We start from the raw sequence: 24268 nt of genomic DNA, 5'->3' as shown, positions 1-24268 counted from the left end.
GCCATGTCTAACCCCATGTCTGACGCGGAAAAGGTATGTTTCCCCTCTCGTTCCCACTGAAGCGACATCATTTTTCTAATCCAACACCTCGCTTGCTTAGATTCGCCAAAAGCGTTTGGCGAAGCTTTCAAACCCAACCCCTAAACCTGCATCATTTGACGGTCCCTCTGATTCCTTCTCGGGGTCCTCAGGCCCACCTCAGCCACGACAACAACCACCAGGGCCACCTGAAGAACCGAGGAAGTCACGCAAGGTTACAAATGCACAACACAAGGCAACAAAGGCAGCAATTTCAGAAAAGCCAGCAAATGATTCCAACTGGAAAACAACCACTTCTCATCCAGGAATGTCACACTTCACTCCTAAGTCTCCCTCCGAAATTGAAAGATGGGAAAACCAGTTCTTGTGCGATACCTTCGGGATCACATTGGAAGAAAACGACGATGATCGTTCTCGGATTTATCTGCCCAAGTTACGCAGAGAATTGCAACTAAACAGTCGAGAGCATCTCATTGGAATTCCCATCTTTGATCATGCCATTGTTGAGGCTGCGTCTGCATCGGAATGCTTCCTCCGGTACTTGATACAATGCTGGAAGCGTATTTCAAAAGTTCACAAGTATCACCGAAGAGCCCGGGAGCACGATCCCCACTACGATGTCATGTGTGAAGCACGGCGTCTGTGCGTGAGTTACTTCATCTTTGGTCTTACCATGCCCGAGATGTTCCCGTAAGTTCCACTTCAGTCGGCATAGTAGCGGATTTTGCTAATGTGTTTGTTTAGGGATGGTGCACAGAAGTCTTCGTTCGCTGATATGTTGTTGCGGAATAATCATGACGACGGAATAGACAACGAACTTTTATCTGAGATTGCGGGAAAATTTGACGAATATGATGGTCTTAAGGAAGTCTTCATTGAGGCAGTTCAAACGCTGAGCATCAACCTTCGTCACCAAATTCCCGGTGCGCCCCATGTCGCAATTCATATTGAGGTTGGTATCATTTTTCTATGGAGTGTTCAACCCGGGTGCTAATGAGATCTGTAGACAATGCAACGTCTTGTGCGATACCCCTCCATTGCGAACGCAATCACAGAAGCTAGCCTTTTCCTCAACGCGAGTTCTGCGTCTCTATATGAAACAGATGCGATTGAATTTGAGAGGCTAACCCTTCTAGGAACTTTTTTTGCCTTGTCGCCTCTGCATGACCATGTCGTGAATCAGAGTTTCGGCCACGCGAGTTCTCGTAATCCAGCATACCTCGAACAGACATATACTGGTATGCGTATGTCGCAGAATCGGTTCAACGAACAAATTTTTGACATCATTAACCATTTGCTTCGTGCCTCCACGAAGGCTCGCGACCGAGTTCTCGACTGGTTTGCGAAAGCCGTCAACATAAATCACAAGCGCCGCGCTATGCAGTTTGACCAAGTGAAAGTATCGTCTGATGGGTTCATGTTGAGCCTGACATCATGTCTCGATCGACTTTGTGAACCCTTCATAGATGCTGCTTTTTCCAAGGTCGACACAATCGATCCTGGCTACCTTCGTCGCAACTCGCGAGTGAATATGCGCGACGAGACAAAAATCAATGCGGATCTCGAGGCATCAAACGCTTTCTTTTCGAAACAGGTTGATGGCAAGTCCTCCTTTAACACTGAGCTCTTTTTCCTTACCGCCGCCGCTCACCACTATGGAAGTGGATCTTTGATGTCGAAATTGGAGCAACTTGAAAAAGACATACATCAGATAGGGGCTCATATCGCTAGGCTTGACCTCGAGAGGCCTCGCTGGAGCGACGACCCGAGGCGGCTCCAAGCATTTGAGGAGACGTATCGTCGCTACAAGTGGAGACACGATATGGGACTTGTAACGAAGTCTGGCTTGGAATGTTTTCTCGTGGATGAACATTTCCAGGCCCGGTCACTCAATTTCGAGCGTTTCCTCATTGTCTGGGTGTTGCGACTCGCCTCGGGTGTGAATTACCCACAGGAAGGATTCACGTTGCCTCTCCCTCAGAAACAGCCAGAGGTATTTCAGTGCCTCCCTGAGTACTTCCTTGAAGATGTTGTGGACAACTACAAATTCGTCATTTCGTCGTTCCCAACTACAATCCCCGGGTTTCAGGGCGATGAGCTTGTCACGCTCTCTATTACCTTCCTGGAAAGCTCTGACTGGGTCAAAAATCCGTATCTAAAGGCAGGTCTTGTATCGACCATGTTCCGAGGCAGTATCAGGGGCCCCAATCAACCAGGTGCCCTGTCGGGTGTGCTCAGTACGCTGCCGTTCGCCAACAAGTACCTTTTGCACGCTGTAATGAAGTTTTACAGCGAGGCCGAGCATACCGGCACTCATTCTCAGTTTTTTGACAAGTTCACCATCCGATACGAGATTTTCCAGATCATCAAATGTATTTGGCCAATCCCTCTCTATCGCGAGCTTCTGTCAAACCAAGCTCGACACCACCTGGATTTCTTTGTCCAGTTCGTTAACCTTTTGCTCAACGATGTCACTTACGTGCTTGACGAGGCTTTCGGTGCCTTCAAAATAATCAAAACCATTGAGCAAAAGTTGGATCGGGAAGGCATATCGATGGACGCTACTGCGCGACAGCAGCAAGAAGAGCATTTGGTAGCCGCCCAGCGCAATGCCAAATCCTACATGCAACTCACAAATGAGACGGTGGCTATGCTGAAGCTTTTTACAGAAGCTCTAGCTGACTCATTTACCATGCCGGAGATTGTCCAGCGTTTGGCTGATATGCTGGATTTTAATCTCGATACGATGGTGGGCCCCAAGAGCTCCGATCTGCGCGTCGGTAATGGGCACGAATATGGCTTTCACCCGAAGCTCCTGCTCAGTGATTTAATGGATGTCTATCTCAATCTGATGAGAAAGAAGAGTTTCATTGTGGCTGTCGCTCGCGATGGCCGCTCTTACAAGCCGGAGACATTTCAGAAGGCGGCAGAGATTGTACAGAAGTGGAGTCTCAAATCCCCTGAGGCCCTTCAACTTTGGAGTCAAATGCGTAAGCAAATCGAAGAGGCCAAGGCTATCGACGACCAGGAAGAAGTTGATTTGGGAGAAATCCCCGACGAGCTTCTCGGTATGTTTAATTTGATTGTTGTCCGAGCGTGAATTTTGGTTTCACCACTAACGATCTCGTAGATCCCTTGATGTGCAGTATCATGGAAGATCCTGTCATCTTGCCCAAGTCTGGTGTCTCAATTGACCGGTCAACCATTCGCTCGCACTTGTTGAGTGACCCTCACGATCCTTTTAATCGTGAACCTCTCAAAATCGAAGATGTCATCCCTGGTAGGTTTACCCAACTGATAGGACGAGCAACATGCACTGATTATTTTTTAGATACCTCATTGAAGGCCAAGATCGAAGCATTCAAGGCCGAGAAAAGAGCCAGCAAGGCGAATACTGTGAATACTTCTTCGACTTAACTATTCCTCATAACTGACAGATCTACGACCGAATAACCTCGGGAGGTTTGCAGATCATATTTTCATTCGTTAGGCCTCTCATTCTGTACTTATGCCACAGTCAGAGTGTCTGTCGAGATGCATCATGTATTTTTTTTTCTCTTTTCTTTTTGGCCAATAGAGTAGCTAGTTCGTCTCGGATTTAGATAATAATCCTTGAAAATAATCAACAGTTATCAGCCCAGGCCGCTTTCGCATCTTCGTAACCGTCACATGAGTAGTCCTCTAGCGGAAAGATCATTAATATGCTCTTCTCAGAGCTGACCTTCATGTCCTCAAGTTTCTTGCTTGGTGCATCATTTTATATCGCCGCGGTCACGTGTCTGTCGCGGACACCATTCCTCTTTAACACTGAAGTACAAGGTAACCAAGACATACAGTACAATCTTCTCTTCTTTCCTTCATACCCTCTCAAATTAGAACTAGTTTTTACCGAGATTCAACTATGGGAGCTACTTGTTCCACAATATGGAATGAGATACCGCCCCTCATAGATTTCTACCCCCCTTGCCCAGCTAGCTACACAACTCTCCTAAACATCTTCCAATATTTCCCATTGGTAAGTGACCAGATACATCCAAGCTTCCTATTATCAAAAACCGAGAAAAAAAATAACCCACATACCAGTTCACCCTCCTTCAATGGATCATATCATGGCATCCAGCAGGGAAAACCTCTCTCCAAAGCTCCATCTTCAATCTACCAGGACGCATAGCCTGGTGTATAATGGAGATTATAGGCCCAATCAACCTGATCTACAATCTCTCCCTAAGCTCACCGTCTTTCAGTGAACTCGGAGTCTCAAAGCAATTGGTAGCATCCCTCTACTGCTTCCACTACCTCAACCGCGCTATTATCTCGCCATTCTTCTCTGCTCCAAGCATGTCTCCCATCCACGTATTCATCATGCTCAGCGCAATGGCATTCAACTGGATCAATTCCTCGTGTCTCTCTGGCTGGCTGCGTGGCTTACCAGTCGCCATCCCAGGCTTCCAAACAGACGGCTCTGGCGCTCTCTATTCCTCAACGAGCAGTAGACTACTCCTAGCCCTCCCGGTAATAGGAGCGGCCCTGTTCACCATCGGAATGGCAGGAAACATCTACTCAGAAAATTCATTCTTCCACCTACGAAGACAAGAGGCAGAGAAGCAAGCCAAGAAATCAGACTCGGCGGAGTCGTCTATCGAATTCCACAAAGTCTACGCCATCCCGCCTGTCAAAGGTGTCTTCAGCTCAATCTTGTACCCGCACTACGTCTTCGAGTGGATAGAGTGGTCTGGATTCATGCTAGTGGGTATATCTGTCTTTCCGCTGGGTGGATTCGTCCAATATGCAGCTGTGACTCCTCCGCTTCGGCCTGCGCCTTGGGTTGTTCCCTTTGTGTGGGCGGCTGACTTCTTGGCTATTCCGTTACCTTTACCTGCGGTGCTGTTCTTGATTAATGCTATTGCTAATATGCTGCCCCGTGCCCGCTGGGGACGACGGTGGTATGTTGAGAAGTTTGGGGAAGAGGCTGTGGCTGGTAGGGGTGCTGTCGTGCCGTGGTGTTCTTGGATGTGATTTGATTTGATTTGATTTCCAAGCCTTCCAGTTTCTCGTTGATCCTTTGAAAGACAGGTACCTAGGTATAATAGATGAAATTAAGAGCCTGGTGGATCGTATTGGGTATTTTTCTATTTCCTGAGCTCAAATTTTGAAGTTGAAGCTTTGATCTATTATTATTTTTCTTCCCCCAGATTTTGAAGGGCTTAGGGGGTCCAAGCTCCTAGCTTAGTATTCTTGGAATCTTATCGACCCGAACCTAAGTCTACGGGGTACTTTCTTAGCCTCCAATGATACACATCTACTCGATCTACGATGTACAAAGAACAGAAAGTAGTATTGATAGAACAGTTAAATACATTGATAACTGCTTCTAAAATTGACAAGTCTGCCTAAATAGGTATGACTGTCCTCAATCTCCAGGTCCATCGCAAGGCTGTAAAGCCCCGCGAGGACGGGAAAAGGAAAATGTTGAAATAATCGGCACCTTTAAATGGCGGCACCCATGTTGAAATCGTTAAATGTTGAAACTCCGTAAACCCGCTTTTGGTGCCCTCTAATCCACACAAAACCCGCTGAAACCCGTATGTTGAACTTTTGGTATCATCGTCATAATCTCATATCATAAAACAAATAACTTCCCGTGCTGGAGGTGGCGGGTTGAGAATGCCACCTCACATTAACACATTAAGAGAAGAAATCAAACAAAAAAAAAACAAATGAAAATGCTCAGAGTTGTTAAAATTACTGAGCGTACTTCTGGCGGAAGTACTTGGCGGCGTTAACCATGTTGGTGAGAGCCGCCTTGGTCTCGGGCCATCCACGGGTCTTGAGACCGCAGTCGGGGTTGACCCAGAGCTGATCAGGCTTGAGGAACTCAAGCATCTGAGCGATACGTTCCTTGATCTCCTCCTCGCTGGGGATACGGGGAGAGTGGATGTCGTAGACACCGGGACCGATGTGGCGGGGGTAATCCTCATCGATGAAGACCTTGAGGAGCTTGGCGTCAGACTTGCTGTTCTCGATGGACAGAACATCAGCATCCAGAGCAGCAATGGCGTGGAAGAAGTCCTGGAACTCAGAGTAGCAGAAGTGGGAGTGGATCTGAGTAGCATCGGTGACACCGGCAGTGGAGAGACGGAAAGCGTCAACAGCCCACTTGAGGTACTTCTCACGCTCAGTGCCAGCACGGAGGGGAAGACCCTCACGGAGAGCGGGCTCATCGACCTGGATCATGGCGACACCGGCAGTCTCCAGATCAACAACCTCGTCGCGCAGAGCGAGAGCGAGCTGCTGAGCCTGGACGGACTGGTGGACGTCGTCACGGGGGAAAGACCACCGCAGGCAGGTAATAGGACCAGTGAGCATACCCTTCATGGGCTTCTTGGAGATGGAGACAGCGTACTTGGACTCCTTGACGGTCATGGGAGCAGGACGCGAGATGTCACCAACAATGATTGGGGGACGGACGCAGCGGGATCCGTAGGACTGAACCCAGGCCATTGTGGTGAAAGTGTAACCGGTCAAGCGCTCTCCAAAGTACTGAACCATGTCGTTACGCTCAGGCTCACCGTGGACGAAGACATCGAGGTCAAGCTCCTCCTGGATCTTGACAACGTCCTGGATCTCCTTCTCAATGAACTTCTCATACTCTGCAGCAGTGATCTCACCCTTGGTGAACTTGTTGCGCTGAATACGGATCTCCTTGGTCTGGGGGAAAGAACCGATGGTAGTTGTAGGGAAGGTAGGGAGCTTGATAGTCTTGGTCTGCTCGGCAATACGAGTAGCGAAGGGGGACTTGCGGTCGTGCATCTCCTTGGTGACGGCAGCCTGACGAGACTTGACAGCAGGGTCGTTGGTGCGCTTGGATGTGGCACGGGACTCGACGGACTTGGCATTGGCAGCGAGCTGCTCGGCGACGGCCGAGGCACCCTCTGAGATGGCCTTGGCAATGACAACGACCTCAGCGGTCTTCTCAACAGCGAAGCTGAACCAGTCACGGATCTCAGGGTCGAGGTTCTTCTCGCTGGCCAGAGTGTGAGGGACGTGGAGGAGGGAGCTAGAGGTAGCGACGATAACACGGTCCTTGCCGAGCTTGGCAATAGCAGCATCGACCTTGGCGATAGCGGCCTTGAAGTTGGTCTTCCAGATGTTGCGACCGTCAACGACACCAGCGGAGAGAACCTGCTTGGGGCCCAGAGCGGCGAGGACGGTGTCAAGCTGCTCGGGGTTACGGACCAAGTCAATGTGAATGGCGTGAACGCCTTGGAGGGCAGAGAGCACCTCAATGTTGTGGACAATGTCACCGAAGTAGGTGGTCACAGTCAGGCGGGGAGCCTTGTCAGTGGCTAGCTTGGCATAAGCGGGCTTGAAGGCAGCCTTGGCCTCAGCGGGAAGGTCAAAGACGAGGACAGGCTCGTCAATCTGGACATCCTCAGCGCCAGCAGCCTTGAGCTGGGACAGGAGGTCAACGTAAAGAGGAAGGAGGTTCTCCAATTGAGTGATAGGGTTCACATTGGCATCACGGTCGGCCTTGGCAAGGTGCAAGTAGGAGACAGGACCAATGATGACGGGACGAGTGATGATGCCAGCGGCCTTGGCCTCGAGGAACTCACGGACGGGCTTGGGGTCAGCAGCGAGCTTGAAGACCTGGTTCTCCTGCAGGGCAGGCTTGACGTAGTGGTAGTTGGAGTCAAACCACTTGACCATTTCCAAGGCGGGAACATCGACACCTTCCTTCTGCAGACCACGACCCATAGCGAAGTATGTGTCAAGATCGTGTAGGTTGTACTTGCTGTAACGCTCGGGGATGACACCGAACAGTTGGTTGTGGTCAAGAACCTGATCGTAGAAGGCAAAGTCGTTGCTGGGGATGATATCAACACCGGCATCCTTCTGGATCTTCCAGTGCTCCAGACGGAGACGCTTGCCCTCGGCGAGAAGATCATCACGAGAGATCTTGCCACCCCAGTAGGCCTCAGTAGCCTTCTTCAGGTCACGGACCCGACCCATACGGGGGAAGCCCAGAACGGATCTAAGGGGTTAGTTAGCAAATGAGTCAAATAGATAAAAGAGCTAGGGGGAGGAAAAGCAGGGAGACATACGATTGAACCATTCTGACAAATGTGTGAAAGAATTGAAGAAAAAATTGATACGGGTCTCAGCAAAGATGAGAATGAAAAACCCGAAGCCTTGGAGAGGAAAGAAAAGAAGAAGAAGGAAAAGAGGGAAACGAGAAGAAAAATGGAGGGGAGAGCAAGGTGGGCTAACCACAACAGGCAATCAGAGGGGTAAACGTCAAGTCCGGTAAGGAAAATGATACAAAGCCTTAATCTGGGGGAGTTGAGTGGTAAACATGGGTATATTTGGTAATGAGGGTGTATTTCAATACATGAGCAAGGATTCAGGCAGTAGTTGATGGGACCGTGATCGGCGTAGATCACGCCATTGGAAATCACCGGAGGAAAGTGGATTACAGTCTCCATGAGTGCATCCAAAAACGCAATAGATTAATACCTTATATAGCCAATTAAAACCTACGATGGTTTTTTAAACACCCACAGACAGAAGAAACACAGGAGGATTGGTTGTATTTACTGTATTTATTGTATTTACTGTATTTACTGTACTCCATACTATGAGTAGAATGGAGACCAGTCTAGATCTGATCGGCCAATAATACCCACATCTACAATTAGCGAGATTCATCTACTCCGAGACCGGGGAATTGCCACTTTGTACTCTTTAAGGGCCTGGTTTTAGTGATTTTCCTATCGACTAAAAGTGTCGACTTTCTCTATCGAGGGAAATGTAACTCCATGGCTCGAAAATTATGCCGTCCATTGAAAGTTCTTTTTTTGAGGGAACAAGGGAAAGAAAGACGAATTATGACACCATGTGATTTCTATAGCCATAGCCTCTGATGAGAATCCCATACCAGCCTGGAAGCAATTTCTGCTACCAGTAGTGAACGGACAGCGACCATGAAAGAGCTAATTAGCTCATTTATTCAAATTCTTTATGATCCACATCTCCCCATCAAAAATCCCACCCTCAAATCCAGCGGCTCCGTCCGCAGTCCTTCTGTAAACATACACATTCGATATATCCAATTGGTCCACCTTTAGGGATAGCCAGATGATTGCGCTATTCTCTCCCACGGCCTCAACTCTATGGCCGATGACTTCAGGCAGGCGTCCCGCCCTATCCAGAACCCCTGCAATCAATGGCATAATAGTCGATGGGTCAGATAATTGTATAAGCCGTTCCTCCGTGGAGAAAGAACTGTTGGGAAGGTAATAGGTGGCCATCTTGGTAGCACGCTCAATCGAGGTTTTAGAGTCGGGCGAGAGGAGGGTGGCGCAATAGGAGGCAATGTGAGTCTCAGCAGCAGCACTGATGCTGGTGGTATCTTGTTTGACAGCCATGATATGATGATCGATCTTGTCTTGAACGTAGTTTGACAAAGCGTAGATTAGGGACGATGGATATGATTTGTAGTCTGTTCATTTACTTCTAGCCGAGACCTTGAGTTCTTGTAGGTATCAGTTCAGATTGCCCGACATGTCGACTTCCTCTTGTTTCACCGTAACTTGGACATTCGTCGGATGAATTCGGCCGATTGCAGATATAAGTTATATCCATCCGTCTTTCGGATTTCAGGTCGGGGCAATTCGGCCGATCGTAGAATTACTTTATATATCCACCTTTTAAATTCCAAGGCACTGTTAAGGTAAAAGATGAGGTACGAACATTACTATTCGTTGGGTTATGTATATTATATATGAAGCGAGGCATATTGACCCTGTAGTATTTTTGATGAATCTCGTAATTACAAATTTCAGTCTAGGGGCACGAACTAGATATTCCATGTACCTACTAAATCTGAATCCAATAAACTATCAAAGAGTATCATATCCGTTTCCTGAGTTGGTGATTCACCGAAGAGAGTATCGTTCTGGATGAAAGAATCATCAAAAGGCTGAAAGTGACCCCTGGACAGCTGTAGAAACGTATTGATATTCTCAGTATAATTACCACTGCCATCACTCACCGCCTGTCCAGCAGCCTCTACGTGGGCTTGAGCAGGGGCATGAGAAGTCGGATTTGAAGTACAAGTTCTTCTTATCTCGGCTGAAGATAGAGCCGGTTGATCAAATTGAGAGAAAGACATTTCTTGGCCCCCGTTCGCTCCGAGAAGCCGCTCGCCTTCTAAGGGCTATATGGTACAGCCATGAGCTACCTTGATGATTCCGAAAATGGTATCTGAAGGCACAAACTGCGTGATATGTTTTTATCATGGTGGAACTTTTGGAGCGCGCGAATGACCGAGATACTCTGAGAACTAATGGACTTCCTAGTCTCATCGCGTTCGGGTCCTTCGAAATTTCGAACAACCATCTCTATAAGCTGAGAATCCTCCTTTTGTTCCTGGAAGATGATGTGGCTAGATATCTTTGTGGAACTTAGCAGCCCGAGCAAGAGAGTGGTCGCTGCTGTGAAAGCCTGGAATTCGAGGAGATTGGAGAAGAGAAGGGTATCATGATTCTCACGAATAGTAATCCATCTCTTGATAAGGTTTCGACTAGCATTTAAGCAAGAGATATGCGAATATTCGTATCGTCGATCATTCGCCGCGCGAAGCATGAAGGGTAGGTGCAAAAGTATTTTCAACTCAAAATGGCCATATTTGACACATGATTCGCTCGAACTCAACGGACGCTTTATTTGTGCGTGTTGAAAGTAAGCTGGCAGGGATCTCCCACCAGTCTGGCGACATCTGCTTTGCGAACGAATCAAGCTGTTCGCCAATTCTCTGGGTCGTAGAAAAAGAATGAGTAAAATCACCCTGGTTGCGAGCAAGTATGAGACCTGATATTTGGTATAGATTCTTGTGATAGAGATGTTCCGTGGATAGCCAAGGGGCGTTATAGTGAGAATTAAATGCCGCGGCGCCTATACTTGAAGGTACACCAAGCATGACGGAGAGGTAGCGTTCCTAGCATAGTAAGTATAGTTCGGTGCATCCCGGTGGAAATTCATAACTTACTGCTCTGGAAATCTGATACCATAGATCACTTCGTCTTGCCTGCTCAAGATCTATATTCTCTTGGAATATCTTTTGGGATGTCTTGACTGTCGCTCTATGTAACCCCAGAAGTTGGGCGACCGTGATAGCTTTTCGGAAAGCCACGACCTTCGAAGATTGCCGGTATTGACCTCATATATCCCCTGGAGCGCAAGACATTCAACTCCCTCGAGGCTTCCAGTCATTTCATCATCAGAAGCCACGTTCTGGGCGATAAAGCCCACGATACTGCTCATCGTTTGTCGAAGTGGTACAGCTGTCTGAATTTTATATATATCAACGTCGGACGAGAGCTGCTGAATGCAGATTGCAATACAGAGGAGGAGTCTCGTAACCGCCATCAGATTTTCTGTTAAGACAGTGCCGACACTGAATATTCCGCGGGGGTCAATCTCATCTGAGCTCGTTGCATACGGCATCATATGCTGTTGAATGAGCCACCATCCATAACTAGATGCGAAAAGATAATCCACATCTTCTTGACAAAAAAGCATCGCAGTCAACTGTCGGCGTAAGCTCTCAAATTTTCCTATCGCAGGGCTTACATCGGCCTGCACCGGAATACCGTCAGTCAGAGAAGCAAAGAGAGGTTGTGACCGTCCCATTGCTGCCGGAATGGATGAACGTGTCAAACCATCAACTGAATTCTGGGGGGGGGGTTTGTCCATTAGAGTCTCTAGCAGTGACTCTACCCTCGCCATTCTGTGGGCCATCCTCAGGTCCTCGGCAGAGGGGGAGTGATGATCATCGGCATATTCCTGGCTGAGACATGGCGTGTTTCTCTCTTGACAACCACTGCAAATTGATGAACCTGCAGAAAGAAGGCATTTGATCTTTCTTCTTTTACCTGCATGCTGTCAGAGGCGCGCTTTATTGCGGGGATGGGCACTTACACTCGGAGCAGCTCTTCGTTCCCTTCCGAACTCTTTTCCGCCGATTTCCCTCCGGTATCCCGTTGGTAAACATTATGATGAGGTTTCTTCAAGTCTTCTTCTCTCCAAATCAAAGAACAGATACCGAGAATGAGGTCACTGCTCTGACACATACCATCTCGGAGAAAGGTCCGATGCCCCTATGTTTTCTCTTGTTCGGCCGAATTAAACCGAAAACCCCTTTAAGGCATTTCTGCTTAATGAATGCTTCTGGTGAGTAGAAGGCTTAAAACGGCCTCCAAGGCGGCCGTTTCTGGCCTCCCATTCACCGTCTCATTGTTATAGTAAGTATATCAAATGAAACGGACTCTTATCATCTATATAAAGGTTACTATTCTAACCCTGTGTACTCTTTAGTCTCTACTCTTCTAAACTCTACCATGGAATTCAAAGACGACTCAGTTTATCCCTTCATTAGATCCCATTGCAAATTCAATCATCTCCACCACCAATCGAGACCTTAGTCTGGATGAAATGAAATCTTATAGCAAGCTAAACACAGGGGTTGAGGGTGAGCCTCTCATGATACTCCCTTTTGATGCGAAGACTAATATGATAGGATTGATATAAATGCTCTAAGCTTCTTTCTATTGTTCTTTACACCTGATTGATATCTTCTCATTACTATACAATAATAGTAAAAGTATGAGGTAACTCAGGGTGCTGGAGGACCTCACGCACGACCATGAGAATCAATTATGCTAGCAGAGATTAAAACCTTCATCGCTTTTTTCGTCTATACTAGCATCGAAAAATACTGCTGAAGAGAATCTTTGGTCTAAAATAGAGAAGCCTTCTCATCTTCCACTTGATTATATCTCACTTACCCGCTTTAAGCGCTTTTCCCCAGATCTCCGATCCTGATCAGAACAAAAAAAATGCTGAAAAGCTACCTAGGTGGGGCTTTTGGAATCGCAAATATGGTGGTGTAAAGTAGAGCCTTTAGCGGGTCTAAGTCGTGCTGCATCTTGGAAATCCTGGCTTCCATTATACATAGCAAGCTTGATATCCTTATTATTCGTGATTATGCCTTATCAGCTGTACTAACTATCGATACCACTAGACCAAAGTGGGGCACAGGACCAATGGTTCCGATACTGTTGGTTCGACATGAAGTGAATCTAGCGAGTTTTGTCTATTTAGTTACAGCGAGGATAAGATTGAATAACACACCTCTTACAACTTCGCATCGACGCACCTAGATCTATTCCATCGAGAATACTAGTTGCATATGCACCGTAAGAACGTCACCGTTCCGACACTAACAAGTCGGCCTCAGGTTACATATTCTGGCTGTGAGTAGAAAGGTCGTACATATATACGATGCCCTATGTGTATTAGTTGGTCAATTCATTGTGTTTTTCTGGTGTTTAATCTACCTGGGTACGTTTAAAATCTGTAAATTTGAAGTTCCGAACAAGTCAAGTTTGTGCTCTTGATAATTCCCAGTGACAGTAGTAAAAATTGTGGGATGTAGCAATTCCTCTCGGGCCTCTGGAACTTGATCACAGCAGCAGCTAGATACTGGATGAAATGTTACACCACATGTGCATTCTTTCCGGATAGTTGACATGGCATGAATATCGAGTACAAATTGTAAAATATTCTCTCTTTGACAACTTCCTAGAGCTACCTAGATACACTGCAAACAACTCTACAGCTACAGCAGTGAACATGAAATGAGACTGTCCATTCTCTTCCAAAGTTCAAATGAGCCTGAGCCGAAGATACCGCGAATATGGAGTCTGGGTTAGGAAGGTACCCTAGCCCTCGAGGTGCACCTTCCCTACCATAACCCCCAATACCAAAAGTATACCATGTTCGCAGCTGAAGCCTGAGCTCCAGGTCCTTCATGTCTTTCGCCCATAATGACATTCTTCATTTGCCCTCACCGGAAGAAAGAGCACCCATTGTCGCCCACGGCCATCACGCGATCATGTCGGGAAGCTGAGTCTAGAGAAGCGCAAATGCGGGAACTAGGTATGTCCTGTATATGAACATGCCCTTCGTTGTCGGCCCTGCGGCTCGTTTAGTCCTGACTGTTGCAAATATCTGCAGCACGATCTGGCACTTCATCTCCACGTGGAAAGAAGCCTGAAAGTTTCACCCACAGACTCCGCCGAAAATTCTCTCTGGAGTCCAAGCTGTCGACAGATCGCCGCGGTATTAAGAGACTGGGATTTCCCTTTACACGCAAGGCAGGCAAGCTGGTCGCGCCGAGGCCTGTCAATGGAATTACAGTGGTGAGGGACAACGGAAGTAGTCTGATGAGTGCACGAGGATACGACAGCGATGCGCAGTTCATTTCAACTCCAAAACGTGCCGCTTACGAGAGATCTCCAGCCAGTAGGACTTTTCCCAGAGGAGAATTGAGCGATCTGATCGAGCAAAGTCAAGAGCGTACTGAAGTTGAACGATCAGAAGCTGCACGATCAGAAGCACGAAACAAAGCCGAGCATTGGTCAATTGGCAAGAGTCTGAATTTCTCAAGCACACAGCAGTCTGAATCTGGAACGGGATACATGCCAACTCCGCCCAGCACAGCAAGAGGGGTTCCACCTGCTTTTTATGCACCCGAATATATAGCAGGACCATGGTCCCAGTCGGTTCCATCATTATCCTCCATAAACCAAGAAGTTGGTCCGCCAGCCCCAGGATCGTCTCCTATCATCGGTGCTCATGATCATAGCAACCAACAGACTCTGATGGGAGAATGGAAGCATTATATGAAAAAAAGCTGCGATCAGTATGGTGGTATGGCTTCTACGGGGTCACTATCATCCCCATCGGCATCAACAACCACAGAAATCGCAAACCCCAAATCACGACTGCCAGCGCATTCGGCAACCTCATTTACTGAACCTCAATCACTGAATCTAAGTGCACTGGGTGTCAACCGGCGGGCCTCGCAAATCGTATCATCTGATCCTATATTGTGCAATCAACCCGCTTCTGGGCTGGTACGCGAACACAGATATGGCTTGGTGTTTCCTAAACCATCTCAAGAAAACTTTCAACTTCGCTCAAGTCCAGCGGCCTCGATGGTGCCCAGGCTGAGTCCCCGCGGTCCAATTATAGACCCACGAGATGTATCTTCATGCTACTCTCGCGGAAATGCATCCTCTGGCAACCAATCGCTCAATAAATCTCCTGACAAGTCATCAGAGCGTATTTCACTTTATGACAATGTGCCAGTTCCTGAGAGCAGAGTTTTGAGCAAATTCCGCGAGCATTGTGACAGTAGTATTGCTTCTCTTTCCTCTTCTATTGTCCCTCAGACGAAACTGAACCACAACAATGATTCGGGTTCGTCACGCAAGCTGAGTAGCGGGTGGATGTCTGGAGGTAGAAGGGTCGGTTATGGATACAGTCCTGTCTTTGACGATGAGAGTGATTCGCTAAGTCAGGATGAGGGCGGTCGTCTTCGACACAGTTATTCACCAAATCCCGAGGTAATAACATTGCGTGGTCCTATTCTTACCCCTACCCCGACGGCTGGCCCATCAAATCAGTCTGTATCTAGTACATCGGCTCTCCCTAAACCGAATACATTATACCGTATAGGTAACGGATACATCGCACCGCCACATCTGCGGGCCGTTTTGGAAGGTCACTCAATTCAAGATCGTGCTTCTCCGGCAGCCGTGGTGGACCCGAAACGAGCTCGAGATCGTTATACGCCAGAGTTGGCTCCTATGCTCCAAGCTGAGCATTGCCAAGCTCGGCAGAGTTCGAATTATGCCGATGGAGGAAGTGATGCTTTTAGCCGTCATTGGAACCGTCGCAGTCAGTCTCCAAACATGCAATCACGAACTCGGATGGACAAGAACGATGCGCACCAAAACGTGTTTTATGATTCTTTTCCCCCGGCCAAAAACCCAATAGCCACTTTATCCACTCAAGATGGCTTGGAAGAACTAGAGTCTGATCATGTTGATGTGAATTTGCCCGAAAGCCAAGACCAAGCTCGCAGGCTGAGCAGAAGCAATTCTCGGGTAGCGAAGTGGGCACGACGGTTTTCCAAACATAAAGAATGTCGACGGCTCTCAACTGTACACCAGAAGGAAACTTCACAGACTTCTTCAGATCAATTCGAGGACTGTGAACCAAGTACCCCGACGCCGAGTGTTCCTGCAAATGATGGCGAATATTTTGAGATGCCGGGCTCTTTCGAAGGGAGTCGCTGGGCAAGCCGAATCAGTCGGTATTTCGGCTGAGACGTGCGTTGTCAACTGGTGTTTTTTATATGATCAGAGCAGGGGAGAAACCGAAGGAGCAAGAGTGGACCAGAGTCATGATACCAGAGACATCATCTGTGGTCACAACCTGGCACAGGCACGCGAATTATATTGTTATGCCGCATTATGTTTCGGAGTTTGGAGCTTGAATTATGGATAGGACTCAGAAAATATTTCATTGATCATACAGAGCTTTTCAGATCGATGTGTCAAGAGGTACAACGTAGCTGTATTAATACAGTCCCAATAAGTGTATTTGAATCATTGCCTCGATAGGAAAACGGCATCTACCGACGCTGTCTCTTGGAACTTTTGTTACTGACAGTGCTGAGAACACTAGCAGACCGCTTGTGATTCCCATCCGCTTGTCCAGAGACATCTACAGTAGATTTCAAAACGCCATGTGCGCCATCTTCCGCTTCGGTCTTAACCTCGGGATGTTCATTCGATTTCCTCTCGCGCTCAGCCTTTGCGGCTTCGAGAACGCGGATCTCGCCCTCCACCTTCTCAGCGACCTTGCGAGCATCCAATAGCAAGTTGACAGCCTGAATGAGTTTCTCAAAGTCCTTGCACACGCGATCGGTAGGCATGAGTAGGCGCAGGGGAATACCGAGCTCGGAAAGGGCGCTGGCCAGCTTTTGGGTTTGGACATTTGACTTGGCCTGCGTGAGCTTCTGCGCACGGTCACTGCGGAACTGCACACCGGCCGATACACGCTCGTGATGCTGCACACCATATCTGGCTTCCTCGGCTGGGGTAAGTGTGCGCAATGTGTGCTGTGGCTCACGCTGGGCAATGGAACCCTTCTTGTTTGCTGCAGCTGTGCTGGGAGTTTCGGCACGGCTGAGGACATTCGCTGAAGGGGTTTGACCTGCCGGACTGGGAATGACGCCATCAGGACCGAGAATTGAGCGGCGTTTCTTGCTCTTGTCGGCTTGTAAGAGGGTTTGTAAGAGCTGGTGCAGGCCTTGGCTGGACTGGTACATGGCAGTGTTGCCGACGCTGATGGGGACTTCGAGGCGGGAGTAGAGTTCGCGGCGTTCGGTTACAAAGGTCTGCTCGTTTGCGGTGATTCGCTTCAATTCTTCTAGCAACATTGCCTCCTCGCGCACCTCATCAGCTGAGCGGTTGAGTTGTAGTGCGGCCAATTCCTTGCGATCTCGTTCTCGGTCAGGGTCAAACTTAAGCATCTTGTCATGTAGTTCAAACTCGGCCACAGACATCTCGGAGGGCGGGTGCTCAATCGCCAACATCGTAGCTGCGACGAAATAGTACCGTGCCTTTATCTGTTCCATCGTCCGATAGGTCTTGGCGGGTACGAGTGCGCCGGCATTTACCTCGGAGTTTACGCGCGGTTGGTAGTCGTATCGGTCTGCGACTAGCACCCAGCGCAGATCGTATTCGTGTGCCAATTCCGTCAAATAGTCTGTCTCTTCACGAGTCCAGTCGTCGTTTTTGAGGTTTCGATTATACTCTTCCTCTGTGTACGGCTTCGGAACACGCGCCTTGATGTTGAACTTGGCGAATGGATATTCCAGCTCGGCTGGTTTATTTGCTTCCTCTTTGCCTTCTTCCCATGGTCCATCCACTTCAATTTGAGATACCTCGGGCAAGGGGGGCCGGGTCGTCTCATGCTTTCGCTGCCAGTGGTTCAAGACAAGGTCGTCAGTTCGAGCGCTGTTTGTGAAGGGGGTCATGCTCCTTTATGAAATCAGCATTTGGTTCCATCACTTTCAAATATAATGAGGTACGAACCATGGTCGAACCCGAAGCTTGTTCATGAACTTCGGGCGGCCCTTGTATTTGTTCTCATTAATGGCGATTGGCGGCGCACGTTCGCCCAGTAGCGCGTAGAGTTCACGGGTAATACCCTCTAGAGAGCAGAAGTTAGCTCAGTTGAAAATAGAGCACACGTAGGATTCGATGGACCTGGTCGCTTCTCTACTACTTTCTGCTTCTTATGCGGTCTGGGCTGGCCCTCCGCAGGCAGATCCAGCATGTCGCGCACATCGGCGGAGGACATGGTGCTTCGTGGGGGCTTTTCAAACGCAAAGAGAAGATATTTTGGACGGTAATAGTATTAGGGTAGATTGCGGCGATAATCACGTCAGATCGTTTCGAGTCCTTGATGAATGTAACGATTTAAGGTGAAAATCGAGCGCGGCCATTGTAGGGAGAATATTGCCGGGTAGTTAAGGCGGTGTGAGCCTGCGGATGGACAAGCGGCGTGTTGACAAGGAGATTCTGAGATCCTGAGCTCCCCCCAATTAATCAACTCCCCGCCATGGCTTTCTCAGGTTCTTCGCAGTCATGGTTTGCCACCGCCCTGGCTCTCTTATCTTTCTTCTCTCTTCTCCTCCCAGCCAACGCCCTCTACTTCTACGTTGATGGCCGCCAAACTAAGTGCTTCTTCGAGGACCTCCCGAAGGACACCCTGGTAGCGGGTATGGAACTGCCCCCCAAGCTCTACAAACACTCGCAAGAGTTCTCGTTCATTATCGGTTGACCTAATGTATTTATTCAATTACAGGCAAGTTCGACACTGAGGTCATCAACTCCCAAAGCAACACATATTCCGTCGACACCAGCCTGAAGATGCTCATCACCGTCGAAGAGACATTCGACAACGACCACCGCGTTGTGTCAAAGCGCGAAAACAATTCCGGCCGCTTCACATTCTCTGCTGCCGACGCCGGCCAACACCGTATCTGTTTCACAGCCGAGACCGACGCTTCTACCAGCGGCTGGCTGTCTAGCGCCCAGGGAGCCGTCAGGGTGTCACTGGACATTGCCATTGGCGAGACCAGCAAGATCGAAACTGAGGACAAGGATAAGATGAAGGATATTGTCCAGCGTGTCCGCGATCTGAACAGCCGCTTGCATGATATTCGTCGTGAACAAGTCTACCAGCGTGTAAGCATACTACTTGATCCAACTCCTCCCCTTGCCCGCCAGTACCGTGGTTGTTATTGGCGCGGAACTACTTTTCGCACTTTGGTCATTTTACAGAATACTAACTGAATATTTCACAGGAACGTGAGGCGGAATTCCGTGACCAGTCTGAGACTACCAATTCCCGTGTTGTTCGTTGGACCTTGTGCCAGCTTGCGGTCTTGTCTGCTGCGTGCGCCTGGCAGCTTTCGCATTTGCGGTCGTTCTTCATCAAGCAGAAGTTGACTTGAGGTTGTTGTTAGTCAGTTCAGATGTACTTGAGAAAAAAAAAACACCTTGCATCTTGCTTTCAGCTCTTGTTACGTCCATTTTCTGCGGATGATGATCTATGGTTCTTGCATGGGGGTTCTATAATTACAGCTTTTATGGAATATAATGATCATGCCCTATCTCTTCCTGTTATCCATGGCTAGGTAAGAAGCTCTTTCTAAAGACAAGGCATCTTGCCTAGGTTTCGATGGAAATAGGAGAGGATTATTGCCTATACCTGCAGCGTCGGCGATGGCGAACTTTATAATGGATATGACAGCGTTTTTTTTTATTTACTTGTCTCTTTTAATTATAATAATTCTGTATCATGCTATGGACATTGAGTGCATGAAGGTGAAGGAACATGAAATTGATGCAAGGATGTACAACTCATGAAAATGGAGCTCGGGGGGTCATCAATCATTAGCCCATGGCAACAGTAAACAAAAAGCTGTAAATGTGAAAAAATATCCCTCGTTGGTATATGGCAGGAAGAAATAAAAATGAGCTGAAAGCAAAGGCCGAAGAAATGGCGGCAAATGGCAAAAGGGTCCTTGTCTGAAATGACAGCAATTGCCGTATGGAGTTATAGGCAATGCTTGCGAGCGAACCCAAAGATCGCGATCGCGTGGGCAAACAATTCTATGGGTATAAATCGGAACATCACCGAAACAGCTAAAGGGGGAAAAAAGGGAGTGAGAAGAAGGAAATGACTGGCTGCGACAGAGCTAGTGCATATTATGACCGCAAAATTCGACAATCAATCGTTCCAGGTCCATTAGTTTATATGGCTTGGTCATGTAGCCTTTAATTCCCACTTTAGAGGCGCGATTCAATGCCTCGTCGCTAACATCCGCGCTTACAGCCAGAACTGTGGGTGGCTTTGGAAGAGCGGTATCTGGGTGTGTGTCGATGGCCATCCTGTCAGGACTTCGGGGGTCTATTTGAGGAAAGACGCCAGCAGATCCCGAGAGCTTGCCGTGGTGTTCATCGATCATCTGGAAAATGCGAGAAGTTGCTTCATAACCATCCATTATCGGCATCCAAAGATCCATCAACACCACATCAACTGGCTTCACGGCGTTTTCTGTTTGGAAAGATGTATTAGGCTTACCAGCCGAGGTTAATGAGATAATGATCTCCTGGACAATTTGAACGGCCTCTTGACCATCGGCTGCTTCGAGGACGTCTCGATATCCCAATTTTCGTAGCATGTTAACCAATACACGGCGATTGATTCTGTTATCTTCTGCAACAAGGAACCTCAGTGGATACTTCTCTCCAAGCTTCCTCTTGTCATTTGTGTCTCTGGGTATCGGCAATTGATTGGGTTGGAATTGCTGCAGGACCCTTGGGGGCGTTGGGCTCTTGGACAATTTTTCACCACGTGTGCTTGGTGACGTTTCTTGAAGCTGATTGTTTTGTGTAATAATAGGGGAGGCTAATAATGAGGGCTCCCAGCTGAAACTGCTAGCGCTTCCATGTCGGGAGTGGCTACCGAATATCGGTGGAGTGCTGAGTCTTTCATTAGGGGTTCCAGGGTTATTGTGAGTGTCGCGCTGGTTCACTGGGACTCGAATCTGGAAATCCGAGCCACGATCGGGGCCAGTAGTAGAGGACCGAACACAAACAAGATCACCTCCCATCTTGCGTGACAGGCCCTTGGCTACGAGAAGACCAAGCCCTAGCCCATCTTTTCTTCGTGTGGTCGACGTATCTTCACGCGCAAAGGGCTTGAAGAGATTTGGGAAGAATGCCGGAGGAATTCCAGGGCCAGTATCGCGCACAAGGATCAAAATGTCATTCGACTTGGGATCAACAGTTGCACAAACGGTAATAGTGCCGTTGTTCGTGAACTTTATGGCATTAAGAAATACGCAAGAAATCAATTTAGCCAGGTCGCGGTCATCGACAAGGAGAGAATCGGGTAGCGCTGGATCAACCGACCAATCCACGATCTTCGTCACAACATCTCCATTAGAAGATCGAGTCCTGACCTCTATCCTTTCACCCAGATCGGTTGCGTTGCTTGTAGCTGATTCGGGTCGGCCACCCACATGAAGGGATTCATTAATAACCAGCCGAAGAAGATCTCGCAGCTTCGTAAAACGTAGGGCTGTACCCTTCATGTTCAAGTTGATACCTTCCAGGAGCATACGAGGCGCAGATCGTCGTGAGGAGATCGAAGTAGATTGGTAATCCATGTCAGTCATGTCAGTCATGTCAGCTTCAACCTGGCGAGCTGGGGTGGCGTGAACTATTTTTTCACTTTCATGAACGACATTTTTGACCTCTTCGCTCCGAGGCGAGAGCTCTTGTCGAATATCTTGTCGAATAGTTGATGCTCTGACTCTTTGCTTTCGAGGGGGACTGGAAGCCCTATTGTGGGGAAGGCTTCGCCGTCTCTTTTTATAATGATTCACGGCGATGTTATTTCCTTCGATGAAGATATTCGGTCGATTTTCGGTCGATTCAGTCGATTCGGTCGATTCAGTCGATTCAGTCGATTCAGCCGAAGGGAAGAAATCATCCGGGAAGCTAGGACCTTTTTCCCGCTGTGGTGTTTTGGGCACCTGCATGTTGAGATCATATGCATGAACAATATTATCAGCAGCTTCGATCGCACGTCTCACGCTGTCCTGAATCATTTCAATGCCGTCCTTGAGAAGCTTGAAAACTTTCTCGGACTTTATAGGTTTCTTGCCCTCTGAGGCCTTCCGTACTGTAGCGTGCATGATATCAAGCATTCCCACCACTCCTTGCATGGGAGTCCGTAGCTCGTGGGATAAACTGCGGGCATACGGCTTAAGCATATGAGCTGTGAAACCAAGCTCGTCATCTGTGGGGGAGGCGTGTGAACTTTGGGTGGCCGATGTATTGACTGTCAGAGGTGCGACAATCTGGGGCTCAGTGAATGCATGGTCTTGTAACAGCCGATAGACGATAGTATCGTCCAGTGAATGCAAAACCAACTCCAGAAAAGACCACGACAAGGTTCGATTTCGATTGCCATCTGGAGACCACATCAAGCCGAGGTATGCTAGGCATTTGCCATCCGAAATGAGTGGGATAGCCAGATAGGCATCAGCAGGAAAAGGCAGCTTGTCATCACCAAAAGACACCGTAGAAGTGAGGTTCCCAGGTATCAAACACGGACGCTCATGGTCCATATGCAAGAGGGGATTGCCCCCTGAGAAATACCGGTTTCTAAGCAGTCCAACATTCTGATAGCCATCATTCCAGTAAAAAGCAGCGCAAAAAGCAGACGGGTTCCGCCCGTTTAACTCGGCCATCGGACCACCGTGTGCGCGGCGAGCCACGAAGGCATATTGCGCTTTTCCAATCAATGTGAGGTGTTCCATAAGACGGTCCCAAAACATGACGGTGTCGGCCCTCAACCCCTGCTTGAGGGTGACAAGACGCTCAATGGCGGTTTTTTGGGCGCCATCATTCCAGGAACCTCCGCCCTCGTTGGGTGCGGTGGTCAACCCTTCGGCGAGGCATTCGGATTGGCAGGACGGGAAGGGCATGGAAGGACGAACGGACGAAGGGACATCGGACTCGGACGAGTCGGTCATGACTCCATGTGGGAGATGATGTTGGATACTAGTCAAACAAGATGTATGGTGTGCCTTTTTGCATGACAAAATGGAGTAAGATGAGTAAGGCAGAGATTGAGGTCACAAGAGACCGCAAAAGACCACAAGAGACAAGAGGGGAAAGTGGAGGGGCTTTTCGGCTCAATGGGGCCACCAGCGGTCTAGACAATCGTCGGTCCTTTGACTGAAACAGACTCCTATTAAGAAATGAAATCTTTTTGTGTAATAAGGAAAAAAAGCCAAACTAAGACTTTAGTTTAGATCTATGGAAACTCATCCATTCTGTTCTTGTCCTTGCGGATAGCCGGAAGGATCTACAAGTCTACAGGATCTAGACCGGGCATTCGGGGAGTAACGAGTACCTGCGAAATGAGCATGGGGCACCCTTGGGTCTTTCCCACTAATGTATTGGGTACCAGTAAGACTTGCTTACTCTGTATGGCGACTCGCATAAGTGAAATTAAGTAGCTCCATCTGTGCCGTTCATTCCACATAACAGGTAATTCCTCCACTATTATGCATATAATATTTACAACCTTAGACCCTCAGTAGATGGTACCTATTTACTCTGTATCAATTTACCTAGCTATGCAGGCAGATGATATTTTGGGATAAATATACCGGGATCCGATCTGTAGCAGTAGAATAGGAGTAAACAGATTAGGGCTAATCCCTAGCCTAGCCTACCTAACCACATAAGTAAGAAATGCGGAAAATTATACCTTAGCGTACTATTTACAAACCTTCGTATTGTCCAATAAACACTGTTCTATCGTTCTTCAGTCCATGGGTTCTAAAGTTTTACTTTATTGTAGCGTTTTGGCCACCTGGGCGCTTTACTAGGTTAGGTAGGAGTCTGTATTTAAATACCTAGTAGGTAGTTAAATATTAGATGCAATTTTTGATCTTATCTAGATCTTCAAGATGTAAGTAGTTGAAAAATCAACCATATACTCTTATTCCTTCAACGGAACCCTCCCAAGGTTAACTGGCCACATTGACATGTCTCATATGAGGAGTGGGGTTGTCATTGAAATCAAGGATGATTATACTTCCAATACTTTCCCAATCTATCAAGGCAGGTTTGCCTACCGCCACCACATAGATCCGCTCTGGTGACATCCATTGATGGTGGCGATTTGGTGGTGGATACCTAGCTAACGAGGTGCATTA

The 24268-nt window shown here is 48.0% G+C and overlaps 9 protein-coding genes across 9 annotated transcripts; 4 read left to right on the top strand and 5 right to left on the bottom strand.

Moving 5' to 3' along the window:
- Window positions 1–3: 3 nt before the first annotated feature.
- N7495_000440 (ubiquitin-ubiquitin ligase UFD2) lies at window positions 4–3456 on the top strand (the record flags this gene model as incomplete). Its single annotated transcript, XM_057203110.1, has 6 exons — window positions 4–33; window positions 101–729; window positions 784–991; window positions 1046–3107; window positions 3170–3319; window positions 3371–3456. 6 exons carry the CDS (start codon window positions 4–6, stop codon window positions 3454–3456), a joined length of 3165 nt encoding a protein of 1054 aa, XP_057067183.1.
- A 484-nt stretch (window positions 3457–3940) lies between these two features.
- Window positions 3941–5055, top strand: N7495_000439 (3-oxo-5-alpha-steroid 4-dehydrogenase family protein; the record flags this gene model as incomplete). The annotated part of the gene is made up of 2 exons (XM_057203109.1): window positions 3941–4054; window positions 4123–5055. 2 exons carry the CDS (start codon window positions 3941–3943, stop codon window positions 5053–5055), a joined length of 1047 nt encoding a protein of 348 aa, XP_057067182.1.
- Window positions 5056–5781: 726 nt separating this feature from the next.
- N7495_000438 (5-methyltetrahydropteroyltriglutamate--homocysteine S-methyltransferase) lies at window positions 5782–8152 on the bottom strand (the record flags this gene model as incomplete). Its single annotated transcript, XM_057203108.1, has 2 exons — window positions 5782–8071; window positions 8142–8152. The coding sequence occupies 2 exons, from the start codon at window positions 8150–8152 to the stop codon at window positions 5782–5784; spliced, it is 2301 nt and encodes a 766-aa protein (XP_057067181.1).
- An 886-nt stretch (window positions 8153–9038) lies between these two features.
- On the bottom strand, window positions 9039–9464 carry N7495_000437 (uncharacterized protein; the record flags this gene model as incomplete). Its single annotated transcript, XM_057203107.1, has 1 exon — window positions 9039–9464. The coding sequence occupies one exon, from the start codon at window positions 9462–9464 to the stop codon at window positions 9039–9041; it is 426 nt and encodes a 141-aa protein (XP_057067180.1).
- Window positions 9465–10711: 1247 nt separating this feature from the next.
- On the bottom strand, window positions 10712–12091 carry N7495_000436 (fungal specific transcription factor domain-containing protein; the record flags this gene model as incomplete). Its single annotated transcript, XM_057203106.1, has 4 exons — window positions 10712–11035; window positions 11087–11233; window positions 11257–11936; window positions 12019–12091. The coding sequence occupies 4 exons, from the start codon at window positions 12089–12091 to the stop codon at window positions 10712–10714; spliced, it is 1224 nt and encodes a 407-aa protein (XP_057067179.1).
- Window positions 12092–14056: 1965 nt separating this feature from the next.
- Window positions 14057–16274, top strand: N7495_000435 (uncharacterized protein; the record flags this gene model as incomplete). The annotated part of the gene is made up of 2 exons (XM_057203105.1): window positions 14057–14089; window positions 14196–16274. The coding sequence occupies 2 exons, from the start codon at window positions 14057–14059 to the stop codon at window positions 16272–16274; spliced, it is 2112 nt and encodes a 703-aa protein (XP_057067178.1).
- A 308-nt stretch (window positions 16275–16582) lies between these two features.
- N7495_000434 (SANT/Myb-like DNA-binding domain-containing protein) lies at window positions 16583–18318 on the bottom strand (the record flags this gene model as incomplete). Its single annotated transcript, XM_057203104.1, has 3 exons — window positions 16583–17996; window positions 18051–18168; window positions 18225–18318. 3 exons carry the CDS (start codon window positions 18316–18318, stop codon window positions 16583–16585), a joined length of 1626 nt encoding a protein of 541 aa, XP_057067177.1.
- Window positions 18319–18552: 234 nt separating this feature from the next.
- On the top strand, window positions 18553–19477 carry N7495_000433 (p24 family protein; the record flags this gene model as incomplete). The annotated part of the gene is made up of 3 exons (XM_057203103.1): window positions 18553–18739; window positions 18826–19208; window positions 19328–19477. Coding segments are annotated over 3 exons (720 nt in total), but the record flags the coding sequence as incomplete, so codon positions are not given.
- A 747-nt stretch (window positions 19478–20224) lies between these two features.
- On the bottom strand, window positions 20225–23074 carry N7495_000432 (uncharacterized protein; the record flags this gene model as incomplete). Its single annotated transcript, XM_057203102.1, has 1 exon — window positions 20225–23074. One exon carries the CDS (start codon window positions 23072–23074, stop codon window positions 20225–20227), a length of 2850 nt encoding a protein of 949 aa, XP_057067175.1.
- Window positions 23075–24268: the final 1194 nt, after the last annotated feature.

Source organism: Penicillium taxi (genome assembly GCF_028828555.1).
Source record: "Penicillium taxi strain IBT 34144 chromosome Unknown utg000001l_segment0_segment0, whole genome shotgun sequence".
Classification (NCBI taxonomy): domain Eukaryota; kingdom Fungi; phylum Ascomycota; class Eurotiomycetes; order Eurotiales; family Aspergillaceae; genus Penicillium; species Penicillium taxi.
The sequence above is the reverse complement of the archived record's forward strand: the minus strand, read 5'-3'. Positions and strand labels throughout refer to the sequence as shown.